A 16,388-nucleotide genomic window follows, 5' to 3' on the forward strand; every position below is an offset into this window, starting at 1 on the left:
TCTTTCTAACCTTCTTGACGTTTTTATACCAATTCAACATCTAATTAAAATCAACTTTGGGGCTATGTTTCAGCTTTAACTATTCCATATCCAACTCAATATTAAACTTTGCTAACATATTTCAGTACAAATTATCACATCTAAACTTTACTAACATACTCTGACAATCTAACAACACAAGAAAAACTAGATAATGTTAACTGACTAAGAGTGTATTGTACCAGCTGCTTGCTAGGCTAGTTTATAAAAGTCTACTTCAGGAAGCAGGCTGAGTTCGTGCATCCACAACAAAACTGCTTATGAGAGTTTTACGCCTAACCACCACCAGCTGTGAAGAACAAAACGGTTTCATTAATATCACTCTTAACAGATTCGAAAAATAAGAAAGGAACGCGTTTCAAAAACAATTATTATTTATCATATTTAATAAACCAATACTATCATAGAGTGATGTCACGCGCCGAATATACCTATATAGTTTGTCAATACCCTGTCTGTGGTGATACCCTGTCAATACCCACAAGATGTCAATACCCACTTCCGTCAATACCCTTGGGTCTACCTTTGGTGCTACTTCCGGTGATACCGATGGGGTTTCTAGGACACATGATTAACTACTCCAAATGTAGCTGAATGTAAGAATGAAACAGAGGAAATCTTTGAAAAGGATTTAATTTGCATTACACAAAAAATATTTTGAGGGAAAATCCTGTGTTATTAGGTATGAAAACTTAAATTCCAGAAGTAGAGAAGTCTTCATGGAACTTTTTTGGAACGGATTTTCTTTTGATGCCAGGCACCACTCGTTGAGCTCCACAGCATTTTCTATTTTTTTCAAAGTTGCTTTTTCGTTTTTGATCAATTCCATACGGAGCAGGAGCCTCTTCAGCGGCGTGGAGAGTAAAGAAACTGTTTACCGGAGTTGGTTCATCAAAAAACTGATCGTCATTATGTTTTTCAACCAATTCCTCTTCCATATCCTGAAAACAAGCCATGAGTGAAACAAACTAAAAAAAGTGACAGATCTACTGTGCTTGAAATAGGCCTATAGATGGTTTATTTTGAAGCTTCTGCTGCGTTTTGCCCATGAAAGAAACTGACTTAAGCATGAGTTGTCCGCCCCGTTAGCTCAGTGGTTGCGCACCCGACTCAAGATCACGCGGCGCTGGTTCGACTCTCGGGGTGTGCGCTTGAGCAATGCATTTCAAAAACTGATATCTATTCAGCAGCACCTAGTGGGTGGACAAAACCCTTGGAAAAAACACTTCAACAATCGGAAACTTCACTCTGTCAATCTCGGTGACCGGGCCTGCGTCATTGATTCAAAGCCTCTACAAGTATGCAAAACTGTCAATAATAACCTATCAAGGCTTTCCCAGTCCGAGGATAAAGATTCAAACCAAACCAGTTTCACCCATCCCTCAGTTTGCAACATTGAAAATTAGGACGTCTTTTTTCTAAGGCCTATGTTTTAATATTGTGTCATAATTATGAGAGAGGGGTGTATGTATATATATATATGGCACAAGGTTCCAACTTGTTTAGCAACAAATCGAGGTTAGTGGATCTTCTTTATCTCAGTTTGACTTTCGTGTCACAAAAAAATCGTTTTTGCTGCTGTGAAGATACTTAGTAATATTACGTTAACAAACTGAAAAATTTTCAAAAGCTGTAGGAGTTATTAAAATCATGTTCAGCAATACCTTTGAAAACTAAACTGTTTTCATCTTCAGTTCTATTAAAAGGAAACAGTTTCTTCTAAGCAACCTTCAAGAAGTTTTACAGTCGTAAGTTAATAACACTTTAAATTAACGATAGGAAAAGCTTAGTGTGTAGCTGCTTTAAATGCGTTATAGACAAAACAAAGTCTTTGTACCTCAGAAAACAACGTAGCTTCTGAGTCAGCAGAATGCACGAGAATGAATGGAGTCATGCAACAGTTGAAGTAGAGAATATTTGTTAAAACCAGCGACTGAATAATTCCTACAAATAATATTTAAAAAATTCAAATTTTGTGTCGTCATTGACATCTCTGCTTAAAAAGGTTATATATATAGGTAACAATGGTAACATGTGAAAATTCAATTTAAACTGTGCAGTAGTTTCGAGTTTTCAGCTTTGAAAAGTCTTCATTTTTCTATCGACATCAGGCCACTAATTTTATATGGAGATCGACAAACTAAAAGTTAATTCGAATTACAGTTGTAGCCTAAATTACAATGATTGGAAAGTTTTTACTTAATACCATGATCCAGTAGCTAAACTTTGTAAATAACACATACCAATAGCGATTAAAAGACCAGCAAGACCATAATAGTTGAGTCTTTGCATGTACGGAGGAAGGTAGATAGTTCTTGGAATGGCAGCTGAACAAGATAAAAACTAAACTTAGCCTGATGGCGTGGCTGATGATATACAATCAATTGTTAAGTAACCAAGCGTGTGTGATGTTTAACTTTTTATACAAACGATTCATTTGAACATGAAGAGAAAAAAATTGCACCTTGTTGTGGTGCCAAAAAAGTTTCTCAGTGTTTTGTTGCGGAGTATTTGGCTTAATCACTGCATTTATATAATAAACTTATAAATATTATTATTTCATAGGTTTAATCTAATACTGTACGCGTATTTATATTCTGCAGGTTGCTGTAGCAGCTTTGTTAACCAATCAGAAGGCAAGATTTAAATCAGTATTTCAAAAAAAAACATCTACTTTATTTCGAATCAATTTAGCACGAAATACATCACGAAAAGCATTTCATTACAGAATACTCATTGTACTGTAGGCTACCTGTTTTACGTGATAACTAGAATTGGACAAAAGTTTAAAACCGCCACTTATAAAATCAGCATTTCGAAGAACCTACTTTGAACCGAAAAACTTACGTGTCGTTGTCGTCGTTGTGGTACGTTTTGTCGTTGTTGTCGGTCCGCCCTCTGTCGTAGCTTCAGTTGTTGTGGTCGGTTCAGTTTTGTTCTTTAGCAAGCCGAGTTTGCACTAAACGCGCTTGCCAAACATAAGCAGTACATCAAGATACATTCAAATGCTCATAAAGAGATCTTTGTTTTTTTGCTTTTTGACAAAAGTAATAAAATGAGGCCTCTTACAGGCAAAAAGGACAACAGGCTTTAACTGCCTATAAATTGTAAACTTATAAGTACATAACAACTAAAAACACCGACAAATTTACAATTACTGTAGCCTATATTTTTTCTGAAAAGTGATCTGGTGGTTGCAAGCTTGAAAAAAAACAATAGTTTTTAACAATGAACTTCGCTGATATAAACATTTATAATAACTATTAATATTCATATTTAGAATATGCCTCATATTAGCGGTTCTCAACAGGAGTCGGTTTCAAGGGGTCCCTGAAAGTTTCCAAGTTTGCAGCATGATCAATAAGTTACGACATTAAAAATTGTTTATAGGCCTACTTTCTTAGTGTATTACAGTGATTCTCAAACTGTGGGTCGCGGCGCTCTGGTATGTCGTTTGAAACTTCAAGCTGCGCACAAAGGTTCAATTTCCTAACTAAAAAAAAATTAACAAATGAACAAAAAAAAATTATATAAAAGAGTTAAATCTTTTTATAAGGTCATGTTCAACTTATTTCTTTTGAGACAGCAGATTGCTGATCAATGCTTAGTTTAGAAATGCAAACGTCAGTCAGGAACCTATAGGCCCATTAGCACTCACAGTTTCGCCATGAGTGTGATTACAACGAAATGTAGATTACAAATGAAAAAAGGGAGCAAACTTTAATTAATTTTCAATAAAATTTATCGAAAAACATTAAATCAGGATGTAGATTACAGATTTTTGCTCCTATCTGCCAACATACAGCTCATAACATAACTTTGTCAATGTCATCAATCGTCAGAAGTACATGGCGAGCTCAACAAATTCTTCTCCAAGTGTGTTGCTTCGAACTTTATGAAACATTTGATTCCATTACGAGACGCGACTTATGAAAATGTCACATAAACTTTGTTTACAACCGCTTCGAAGGCACTAAAAGGGGTTAGCCAAGACAAAAATGTTGAGAACCACTGCTTTATACCTTAATTTTTAACATAATTTCAGGTATAGGAATATTGATGCTGTACGACAATCCACAATAGCCGATTGCCTCCTCCAGACCACGGAGGTTAACTCTTCCAGATCTTATCACCACCGGTAAGATTCCATCATCACACAAGCGATCTGCAGCTGGCTTTGGGTGGTCCAACGACTGAAGGTCCGTAAAGACAAAAGCGATTCTCGGCGCAATTTCTTTACTGTTACACTCAGATCCTTTGCCTGAGATTAGTTTAGATGAAGCTGCCCCTTGGACGGCACTGCCTGCGCTTCTTGATTGCTTATCTTCGTGTAAAAGCCTAAAAATGTATCAAACACTTTAAAAAAATTAAAAGGTGAGTTATAGGTGAAACTTTGTTGTCAAAAATCATGTTTAAGCAAAGAACATTAATGCTGCTTTAAAGTCTGAAAGTTTTTTTTATTAGTAGTCTATATTTATGATAACTGGAAAGTGGAATAGATTGGCTCAGCATCACGTTCACATAAATTCTTGGTACTTTTTTATATTCGTTGACGTGCTGGTATATTGAAAGGTGTAGCTGATAAGTCTAATACGTATTCCATTTCATCAAAGGCAAAGGCGAAAAGAAAAATTAAATAACTAAGTTCTATAATCTTATTCTTTTACAAACAACTTTTAGGTTTCTAACCTGAATTGCTTCAATCTTGCATAATCAAAAGCCTCTCCAACGTAAGTGTTTCCCTTCGTGTGGTTTAAGTTATCTAGAAGTTGATAAAACCGAGTCTTGTTCAGAGAAGGCTCATCAATATTTCTTAAAATTTTGTTCTCTCCGCCAAAAGATAAAAGACCCATTTTGCTCTTTCCCGTGGATTGGCTTGGTAGATTCCTTATCAGAAACCCATTTCTGTGGACCAAAAATGCAAAAATAATATTGCAAGCAAAAGCATAAAAATGTTTCATAAAAACTTATATTAAAAAATACATCAAATTCGGTTACTACTTTCTAAAAACCTCTACAGCCTTTTCATCCTTACTGGGACTGGGAATTCGTTCTTCTTGGCTTTTTGCTGAACATTGAGCACTTTTTGTGGTATTAATAGTATTTATTGTTTCATAAATCAAATATAGTTATTACTATCTGAAGCCTTTACAAATTGTTTCACCTAACGGATCATCAGAAGGTCTTATTCAAATAGAATTCTATTTGAATTTGAATAAAATTTGATTCTATTTGAATAAGACCTTCTGATGATCCGTTAGGTGAAACAATTTGTAAAGGCTTCAGATAGTAATAACTATATTTGATTTAATTCGCTCTGCTTTGCCTTTTTGCTTGGCATTGAGCACTTTTTGTAGTATTAATAGTTTTCATTGTTTTATTGTTTCATAAAGATATGTAAACATGGCGTATCAAGCCAAGATTTGTTTTGTTTTTTTCAACTGCGTGAAACGCATATGTGTTAGGCATACAGTGCTGCCAAGCTAGAGTCCGACGGTAGGTGAGAAAATTTATGTCGTCAGCTGTCAGTAGCGAAATGCTGCGACAAGAGTAATAGCTGTCTTTTGCTCAATTTTACAAGACAGAGAGGAAAAGCCTTGATGAAAATGTCACAGACTTGTTTCAACTTGATAACTATTTGTCGTTTATCTTTGAAAAAATATTTTTACTGCAAGTACAACCTACCACACTACCAGTCACCAGACAAACTATTTCAGAAAAGGAAAAAGAAAAATGAAAAGAATAATCTTTTTATCAAAGAAATTGACAAACGACCAACATTTCAATCACTTTGAGACTGAATCATGCTGCTGTAGGGGGCGAAACGTCTCCACTCAAACCAACCTTGTTTCAATAAAGCCTGAATTGGGCATTTTCTTAGCAGCATTCCAACTTGACTCTTACGAGCAAATAACGATCAAAGACCACATTGTCTAGCGTGCAAAGCGTGCCAGAAACATAGTTTCGATGGCTCGTTTTACATTTTCCTCCAGGCATGAGTCACAGTTTCAAACTACTGTAAAGTTATTTTAAAGCTCAACGTATCAATCACCACAGTTTCTTGCTGAATAAGCAGTGATGTCATGGCGGCTTGTCACCTTTTTCTACGTTGTGTTTTCTTGATAGATACCAGGGCTGTGGAGTCGAGTCATAGAGTCGAGGAGTCGGAGAGATTTGACGTGTCCGGAGTCAGAGTTGTCGGTCAGTTATAAACCGAAGAGTCAGAGTTGTATATTTTTCGCCCAGTTTCACAGCTTTGTCAGAGCTGTGGAGTCGGAGTCATGGAATCGGAGGGATTTTAATGTGTTCGGAGTCGATCAGTTATAAACTGAGGAGTCGGAGTTCTATAGTTTTTACCCGACTCCACAGCCCTGGTTTATATAGATTTCCTGATATAGGCTTCTTCTGAGGAAAGCCAAAAATGTTAGTGACTTTTTTTCTTTTATTAAACTTACTTCAGTTTAGATTAAAGTAATGTTAAGTTCTAAGGTGTTGCGTAATTGTTTTACTTGTTGTTTGCTCTTTTTTCTACAAAATCAAAATAACTGGTTGATATTTTGATCCATTGCTTGATTAGTTGAAGTTCTTTGATGCGATGACTCGTGGACACATCAATTGAGTATACCAGTTGAGCTTCTGGAAATGCAAGAGAATTACAATGAGAAAAAATAGTAGATTGGAATATTTGGCAACACTTTTGCTCTGTAAAGTTTGAGAGCTGTAACTGAGAGAAGATCTATTATAATAAATCATACTTATTTGTTTAGCCTTTGTTAAATTAAAACGTTAATTTGTGATTTGAATTATCAGTTTACAGTTTGTGTTATCTACCTTTCAGTTTGTAGACTATAATCTTGGCAGTCCATGTAGCATGAAACCCAGTGTAGCTGCTCCCTCCGTCGGACTTGAAATCGACCATCATTTCTTCGGCTGTACTTTGCACTTCCGGTAAATCGTACAATGAGAAGTATCCGCTGTGATCCCAACATTTTGTTTGAATCAATGCCTTATTTCTAAACTGGTTTACGATGAGTTGTACATCTGACACCAACAAAAGTAATCAAAAATACTTTTTCATATAAATTGCATAATATCTTCTTCTTCGTCGTGTGAGCCTCTGAGGCCGAGGGTCTATTCTTTTACTACCCCAGTTGCCGAACTAAGCAGGAAGGATGCAAGAGAGCAGTCGGTCTTTGATTTTATCATTAAAAACGCGCAGACCTTCTGTACTCCGTTAGGTGGCTTAAAGATGATACGGTCGGTGATGATGTGATCTGCGATCTGTTTCTCGACACCAATGAAATCTTGATCGATTGCATAATGCATAAATCAGGCATGCTATTTACCAAGGTCCCTTATTCTTTTTTTGTTATCATTTTTTGACTTTCTTTTTTTTTTTTAAATCGTTCTTGGGGGAGTTTGTCCCACACTTTGAAAGCAATGTAAAGAATAAGGAACGTTTGCATACTTTTGCAAAGTTATTAAAATGTTTTCTACTTAAAGTTGAGAAAGTATGGAACTCTGTACCCTACTACATGTCGTTTGTAATATTTCCAAGTTAATGTTTCGCTCTTTGGCTTTAAAACTTGTAGTGAACTACACGACATTTTTCAATTCGAAAACCTTAATTCAAGAAACTGCAAAAATCATTTTTACAAATTTTAAAGATATTTTAGTTTTAGTTAAAGTATCTTTCAAAGATCACCTTAAAGTTACAATGATGTCTTCATCGTTGCCTTCAAGATAGTCGTAAACTGTGACTGGATCGAATGTGTCTTCAGTATTGAAAAAGTCAAATCTGTAAGACAGACATGGAAGGTATTAAAAACAGAAAGTCAAAGCTTTTGCTTTATGAATGACAAAAGCATGGTTTTTCATTGTTCGGTAACAATGGCTGTTTGTTAGGCCACGTATTTTGATGTGAAAATATTTTTTCTGCACTTGTTTGTGTAAAGACACAAACTAGAAACAAACTTAACTGTGAACCTAACATGCATTGTGCAATGTGCATTGTGTTCAACTAAGCCACGAATTAAACCGCTGGCTTCGAAAAAGAAGCTACATCTTTCACATTGATGGGAAGATAAGTATATTGTAATCCACTGAATCTTTTTATTTACCGTAATAATGGATAATAGAAAATAAACTTTGCTTTAAAATCCAAAACATATAGAATTTAGGTTCTTTGACTTTCTTTTAAAACTTAAACGAGAAAAGGGGGAAAAAGTTTTACAAGTGGCGTCAAGGGAGTCACAGCAAAAAAGTTTAAGGATCTCTGTTCTTAACGGTGACCTTTGTCGCTTTTGCAGTTGCAAAGTCGTGAATAATGTTACCAAATATTAAACCTTTTTCCATGAGGTGTCTAACTTTCTTGTTTATGGTGGGCCGAATTTTCGTGGACCTAAAGCTTCAGCTGGCTCAGCTTTATGGATAATCCGGCACTGATTGTCGCAAACGAATTCAGTTTGAAAAATTGGATTTAACGTTCAAATATTTCATATAGAAAATTGATTAAAGATCGCCAACATTTTATTTGCTCATACTTGAGATTGACGAAGTACCCAGGTCGTGTTCTTATCATCCATTGGCAATGAACACCTTCGGGATAAGTTGCTGACCTGAAGTACCCAGGGGTCCACAAAGCCCTATCGCTTAAATGCTTTGTGTTTACGCAGGTAGAGTTAACTTCTCCGTCTGCAAAAACAAACATGTCTTTGCACACACTTAGCTGTAGCTGAACTGGAATTTAAAAGCTGCAAGAAAGTAGAGAATTTGAAGCGTATATTATTGCTGTTTGATCTTTTTTTACCACAGTATGGGCTATTTTTTATTAAATCGACACTTTATGCTTAGCATAAAACTCATCTTACCTCCAAACCAAGAAGCAGTTTTTCTTATCAATCTTTTAAGGTTTGAAGCCACCGGAGGTCGCCCAAGCTCAACATAATTTCTGACTTTAAATCCATCTTCGGGGCGACTTGCCATTTGCTATGGTGAGTGATAAAATGCACAATAAATTGAACTGCTCTCAATAAGAACTAAAGGTGGTCACTAAAGTATAAGAATTGCACCAACTGTGTTCTTTTTTGCATAAATTAAATTCTGTAAGCGTGAGTAATAAAAATTAGACAAATTTGCATGTGATACAAAGCAGAAAAGTGCACAATCACAAAAAATCTAAACTAATATCGAAGCGGCGTCAAGTAATTTCATATCATTATTAGTTGTTGCTATAGCAGGTTACTTTATTTTTTTTTTACTTGTTGCCTATAGAAAGTAGTACGTTTGTACCTTTGACTTGCTCTTTTGCATGTCTACTAAAATACAGAACAAAAAGCTTTGTGTTGATGAGATTTTACCTGAGCAAACAGTAGAACTAAATTTTTATAGAGGTTTTTCGGTTCCAATCTCTTTTCGTTTGACCTCACCACGCTCTTCAGCATGCCCTTTTTCGCGTCAGCGACCATTTTTTTCAATTCCTTATGATAGCTTTTGTCTAAGATGACGTCACCAAATTGACGGGAGCTACAGATAAACATGAACACATTTTGTCACTCTTCGCGATCTTTCTTTCACTAATGGTAAAAACTTTTTTAAGTTAGCCTACTTAACAAATTTCCTCAGTTTAATGTGATTCTTTTGTGTTCTTGTTCTGTTGAAACCGGTTTGGCGTTTTGCTCTCATCTTCGCTGTTGCAGCAAATGAAGCCACGTCTTCTTTGATTTCTGGTTGTCTGCAAAATCACAGTTAAAATGACTTTAGACTCAAAACAGAAAACACTAATAAAAAACAATCCCTTTTTGTCACAATTGCGTCAACATGCAATGCACTGCTGCCATCACAGATGCAACAAAACCAACAGCTGGATGTAGCGAAGGAACGTAGTCACCGAGTAAGCTGCTACCATTATTTTTGGCTTACAGTTGACTGTCTTGTCAGTCCACAGTTTTGTGCACTGGAGCAGTGTCGAACTGACGTCACGTTGGCGGTCTCACCACTTGCCCAAATAGCCAACAAAACAAATCAATTACCAGCAGCCATAATAACGTTAAATAAAAACACGAGAATCAGCGATGAACTTGTTAAAGTTACTTTCTATGTGCGACCAGCAAAACCCAGCAAAAAAATTATCAAGTTCTTTGTCGCATTTTACTTTACCAATTGTGATTTGCAAGTTTTATTTTTGGGAGTGAATAAAATTAAAAGTAGCGAATGTGATGTGACTAAAAAGCATTGCAAAATATCAAATCAGTTCGACCATCACCTAATGGAAGTAACAGCCCTCATGAATCTGTGCTGATATCAATTTGCTTTAAATTCCTAGCACTGTGAACGTCAAAACGGAATTAACCTCGACCCTGCAGTTCCAATGAAGCAAAAAATGTTAGAATGTTTTTCAATTAATAAGTCTGTAGATGCTACTGCAAGCACATCTGAAAGATAATTTTTATTGCAAAATCAAAAGCTTAATGATTCCTTCGACCATAGACGTACAAATCATGGGGCAGGAGAGGTATTTTTTCTTCATGTTTTCAAAATATCACATATTTGGGGAAAGAAATTACCAGTATTTTGACAAAAGTTGTTAAATTAAAAGAAACTGCATTGCGTCAATTAGAAAAATTGCAAGTTGTACAAATTATGTACCGATACTCTAGAATTTTTCTTCGGTGAACTCGTATTGACGTTGTATAATAATACAAATAACAAAATCTTATTAATTTAGTTTATTTACCACAGTAGGCTATCATGTTGATTTGAGCGGCCACAAAATATTAAATTAAATGGAATTTGTCTAAACATTCTATAAAACTGCCATTCCATAAAAAAATACGACTCAGTGGCTCCAAAATCAATAAAATATTTACTTGTGTATTATAGTGTATAGGAAAATTTTATTTCATCCCCTCCAGATAATTTATTGCTCCCTTACGGCTATGAGAACCACTATCCGAACAGTGCAATTGATTACAAAACCATTGAGAAGTGATTTAAAAAAGACACATGTAAAATTGCACCTTTCATCAAGTGGGTCGACTATTATAACTGTGATCCAGGCACCAGCTTCTTTACAAGCCTGGATTTCATCAAATGCGTTTGCCAGACTCCAAAAACTTGCTTCTTCTGCTTGAAAATTAGCCACGAAGATGATCAAGGTCGGCTTGTCTCTCCCTTCTCCTCTTGATAAATATTTTTCTATTGTTATAAAAACTCTTTAGTAACACCTTACTGTGCAAAAAGTTAGAGTTTTGGTAACAATTTGACAGCCACAAAGATCTTAAAAACTATTCAACGTATCAGAGGCTTTGTCAGTCCGAGGATAAAGATTCAAAACGAACCAACACATTCAAACTGTCCTTACCTCGAATTCCCCTAAAACCATATTCGACATCAATAGAGTCCGGTGAAAGATCCTTGTGATGTTGCTGATCTCGCAGACGATGCAAAATCTTATGGTCTCGAGTTACATTTTCATTAATCATTTTCAGCAGATGTGATCTGCCTTTAGCACAGCAGTCATCATAAGTAATTCGGTGGTGAATTAATGCTGTAAAAAAGCTTAGTCCAACCCTGCTTGACTTTTTCTTTTCATAAACAGCGGTCAGTTCCAGGATTCCCAAACCTACGAAGTTCTTTAAATGTTTGAAATCTTCTTCCTGCAGTCAGTAAAACTTGCTTCAGGTACAGTTACAGAATGAAGCTTTTATGACTTGAATTGCTTGAAAATTCAATTGAGCTCGTAAATCAAAATTTGAGAGTGCTGTGGGCTCATTTTGAGCAAGTTGTTATGTTCATATAATGATCATAATAAATAGTCTATGCATGTAAAACGTTATTTTGTATCAATTTTTCTCATTGATGCAAAGTTAAACAACCTCCTAAAAAAAAACGCTTTTGGTAGCGCGTAAATACAATCCTCAGAAAAGCAGTTCAAGTTAACACGACAGTAAACTAACTGGCTGCTTCACAATTCAGCCCTGCTGACCAATTTACTTTTGAAGTTTCTGATTATAATTTGCAAGCAATCGACGTCAAGATTATACCAAACTCATTTTAGAAAAGTAGGCTACATCACAGATTTCTAGACATCTCTTATAGGCGACATGTACTTTTATTTTGAAAGACATTTGTCATATTTCTTGCTTATATATAAAATATTTTTCATCACTCTTCGCTCACCAACCGTCATTCCAGCGGTTTGGACAAGAAACACGATATCTGGGTGTCTGCTGATGTCAACGTCATGAGCTTTTGTAGCTGCTCGTTTAAAAACCCTTTTCTCTGAAAAAGAAAAAACTTTCTGTTCAAAAGTAAGTAGCACTTTTGAGGTAAACTTTACTTGACCTGCTTTCAGAAACAATGCAAAGCAAAAGTATTTGCTGATATCTTCTATTATAGGCTATACTGTAGCTTCTCAGTGTTCAGAGAATGACAGATTGCACAAAGACACATGGACTTAAGATCGGGATGACACTGAGGGATGAAATATCAAGTAAATGAAATCAAACAAGCTCATAGACCGGAGCCCGCGACGTTCAACCTAGGTGAAAAAGTTATTAATTTCTATTGATACAGCGATGTTTGGTGATATGACATATCACCGAACATTATCACCCACATTGTGGGTACTCATAATCTGGAAGTCTGCCGGGTCACCGTGGTGGGTAGGGGAATGGGGTTTTTTTTATGGCCCAAAAAATGCGCTAGGTCAGCTGAAATAGTTACCGCTTGAAACTTAGTTAGTTGTAAAGTAAATTGCTTCTAGATGATTGTCTGGAATGTGACAGATATTTTTGGTGGTTGGGGGCTCTGGCAGACAAGTTTCATACCTCCAAATTTGCGCTATATCAGATGAAAAATTTACCGGATAAAACCAATTGATTATTATTCTCTGAGTGTTAAGCTTCACAAAAATGTATGTGACAGACAAATTTGATGGTTGGTGTCCCCTGACAGACGACCTAAAGTAAGTAAGCCCCTAACTTGAGCTAGATCAGATGAAATAGTTACCGGATAAAATCGATTGAAAATTAATCTGTGAGTGTAATGCTTCACAAAAATGTATGTGACAGACAAATTTGATCGTGGGTGTCTCCTGACATACGACTTGAAGTTGGCCTAGTTGACCCTCAAGTTTGCACTAAATCAATCAAGCATTTTTATAGCTGCATTAATTAATTGCCTCAATACAATATTGAAAAATCGGTTTGTATTACTTTTAGTTTAAAAAATCTGGTGATTTAAATGTTAGGGCCCTAGCGCATAGCTGCAAACTGTCAAATTAGTTTAAAAGGAATTATTTGCTGCTATGTTAAAGTAGGCACCGATGACTTGCTAACAACTCTCTACGTAAATTGCTTGATCATCAAACTACTCCCACCATTTTACTACGTGACAAGATTTTTTCATATCTTTCTACAATGCTACAAGCTAAGACAATAAACCGTTATTCCATGCACCAGACTTTTAGAACAAACAGCAATGAAACTTTACTTTAGTTATGCAACAAATCATCAAGCTAACGAGTATATGAATATGTATTAGTAGCCGTTCAAAACAGTTTGTAAAAACCATCATTTCGAAAAAAATTTGACGCAATAAATAAGCTAATAGTTGTGCTGCAATAGGTGTTGAAATTGTTTGTGTAGCCTACTCTAGTCCTAAAAAGTTTGAAAACCACCACTGGATTATGTGTGTGTAGTTAGTCTACCATCACATTGCAACTACTTTTCAAGTTTTAATTTACGCATACGTTTCAAAGGGTTATCAGGCGGCTACTTATTGTTATCTTCAAGTCAGGAGTACTTTAGGATATCTCAAGATCACATTCACACCAGTGAATTCTTGGAGTTACTCATAGATTTTACAATTTTTTTTTTGTCAACACAATGTGTAAAAGCAGCAGTGACTTAATTTGACAGACTTCTTTTCCGGGACTTCTTTTCAAAAGAGTGTCCAAACTTTGGAGTGATATTTTACGAACAAACAACAAGCAGAATTGAAAAGAATGTCATTGATCAGTTGCGTACAATCATCGTAAGCTAACTCCGTCCCGATGATGATGTGGCTAACGGATAGTAACTTTTGCGATAAAGCATGATATTTCGTAGCTTAGGTGAGATTGTAGCGGATGTAGCCTATATCGCTTAATCTGTAAGTAGGCTACGTAGGCTACAAAAGCAAAAACATTATTTGGTTTAGGTTTAGGATCATTAACGGGTTCTAAGTGAACGTTTCAGATATTCAATAGAGAAGGCTATGTAAAAATTACAATTATGTGATAAGCTTGGTGACTGCATTTGCATAATCAGCTTAATCACAACAAGGATGATCTTCTGATGGTATTGTAAACAGTCCTATACTCTTGCAACTGTAGGGGTATGTGTATGAGATTACTATGAAATCCTTGATGGCAAGTCTCACTTCACGATACGTACCAAAATGCTAATCAATTGCATGAAGACCCTGAAAAGGAAATGATCACTACCAAAACTGGGAGGAACGGAAGAAGCTGTATACACTGAAACAGAAAGATAAATTCTTCTGTTCCAGACCCTTCTAAGTGAGGCACAGCTTCAAGCTTATTCTCAGTAAGAAGAGTCGTAGTCTATTCCGTGGGAGAAGCTTCTGGTGTTGTAAAGGGAATAACGGTTAAAGAGTCTGTCTTGCCTTGCAAAATGAACCTTCTAGGTATGCATTAATTTAGCAAGAGATTTTGCAACTCTACTCTATGCTGGTTACATGATTACATATAGAGTAGATCTAGCGCAAATTTGGGGGGTATAAAATTGTCTGTCAGTTCTCCCCACCATCAAAAATTTCTGTCACATACCAGACAATCATTTAGAAGCAATTTGCTTTACAACTAACTAAGTTTCACGCGGTAAATATTTCAGCTGACCTAGCGCATTTTTGGGCCATGAAAAATGCGCCCCATTCCCACACCCACCACCGGCGGCTCGGCAGTCTTCCAGATTATGAGTACCAGCATATCACCGGACATCGCTGTATGAATAGAAATCGGTATATTTTTCACCTAGGGTGAACGTCGCGGGCTCCCGGTCTATCAGCAATTTGTATAACTTGTTGTAGCCTGAGTTTTCTTTCGCCAAGGTGATGAGCCTTTTTCTTTTCGGTAAGCTATACTGTTCACATATAGGCTACTATGTTGCTACGCTTCATCACCGCACACTACATTCACCACCCGAAATGTCGCATTCAACAAAACGCCTTTTTTAGGTTTTGTTGTTGTAAATTTATGAGAGAAGTATAATTCAACGTTTTTCTGACTGTGCACAACGACAACACCAGCTAGTCAAACCAAGTGGAGGTGACATTTCCTGTGTAAATGTGTTTTATGACGTCTCTATAAATATAGTACATATTTTGATTAAATGCAGGTCCCTAAATTTGTGGTTTGCAGATCTTAAGCTACCGCTTAGTTTGTTTAGGTTAAGCCTACCCCAAAAGTTACCACAGATTTTTATTTTACGTAGAGTTTGCAGCATACATACCTTTTTTCCAAATAGTTGATAATCTTTTAGCAAAATGTGAATTTGAGTGAGTGTTGTAATCGAGCATACTGTGTGTGTACGCTACGTAGCACAGCAAAATCGAGTATTTGAGCAACATGGCTGTCTTCTTTACTGATGTCACAAAAGTTTATCATAACAAAAAAATGTTGCAAATGTGATTGGTTAATATTTCTGTATTTTTTTATTGCCAAAATTTGCTATTATGATGTCATATAAGGAACAATAAGAAAAAAAAAACTAATCACGAAGGTTCTTTTCGTCAGATTCCAAATTTCAAAGCGCGTTTAAATACAAAATAAAAAAATCAGTAACTTCTCAAGCACATGTAGTTTCATACAAAGCGAAAATTACATGATTTTAAAACTCTTTTATGATTTGAAAGAAAATACCTAAAAATATATTATAAACTGCAGCAATCTCTTCGGTGCATTGAAAGAAAGTTGATTTCGATTGCTTTAGTTTTTTTCATTTTTCAAAATGATTTTGAGAACGAGAAAGAGAGAACAAGACCTCTAAAACAAACAAAAAATCTAAGCACAATAAACAATTAAAAAGTTAAGGCAACAAGATGGAAGCAGTATCGGAAGGGGTGTAGGCAGTGTTTTTTTTAAGGTGTTTTGGGGGACCGAAACGGTCCCCCAAATTTCTCCAGCGGTTTCCCAAAATTTGGACTTGCAACTACAGTAGAAAAGTAATGGTTGTTTCTCGCTATGTCTTGTCGATAATACGAATATAGCCTACGATCAATAGTTCACGCCCGGAAAAAAGAATAAGTGGAGGTACAGCTAACAGCTGAAGCAAAGAGCTATTCAC

General features: G+C 36.0%; 1 protein-coding gene across 1 annotated transcript; it reads right to left on the bottom strand.

The window, feature by feature from the left end:
* Positions 1–655: 655 nt before the first annotated feature.
* LOC145786544 (uncharacterized) lies at positions 656–15,680 on the bottom strand. The gene is made up of 17 exons (XM_082598217.1): positions 15,555–15,680; positions 12,224–12,321; positions 11,402–11,696; positions 11,058–11,235; positions 9,647–9,772; positions 9,399–9,564; positions 8,910–9,027; positions 8,583–8,733; positions 7,745–7,837; positions 6,871–7,013; positions 6,549–6,675; positions 4,729–4,944; positions 4,062–4,377; positions 2,887–2,998; positions 2,283–2,366; positions 1,877–1,983; positions 656–980 (listed from the first exon to the last, which is right to left on the bottom strand). Exons 1-17 carry the CDS (start codon positions 15,670–15,672, stop codon positions 732–734), a joined length of 2,697 nt encoding a protein of 898 aa, XP_082454343.1. The 5' UTR covers positions 15,673–15,680; the 3' UTR covers positions 656–731.
* Positions 15,681–16,388: the final 708 nt, after the last annotated feature.

The sequence above is a fragment of the Aplidium turbinatum genome, chromosome 17, assembly GCF_918807975.1.
Source record: "Aplidium turbinatum chromosome 17, kaAplTurb1.1, whole genome shotgun sequence".
Taxonomy (NCBI): domain Eukaryota; kingdom Metazoa; phylum Chordata; class Ascidiacea; order Aplousobranchia; family Polyclinidae; genus Aplidium; species Aplidium turbinatum.

Bases quoted from the DNA above. Each gene is read 5' to 3' on its own strand.
- LOC145786544 (XM_082598217.1), bottom strand. From the start codon at position 15,672: ATGTTGCTCAAATACTCGATTTTGCTGTGCTACGTAGCGTACACACAC. The intron at 11,697-12,223 runs GTTGGTGAGCGA...TACTGACTGCAG, and splicing joins TCCAAACCGCTGGAATGACG to GAAGAAGATTTCAAACATTT. The intron at 9,565-9,646 runs GTAGGCTAACTT...GTTTATCTGTAG, and splicing joins AAACTGAGGAAATTTGTTAA to CTCCCGTCAATTTGGTGACG.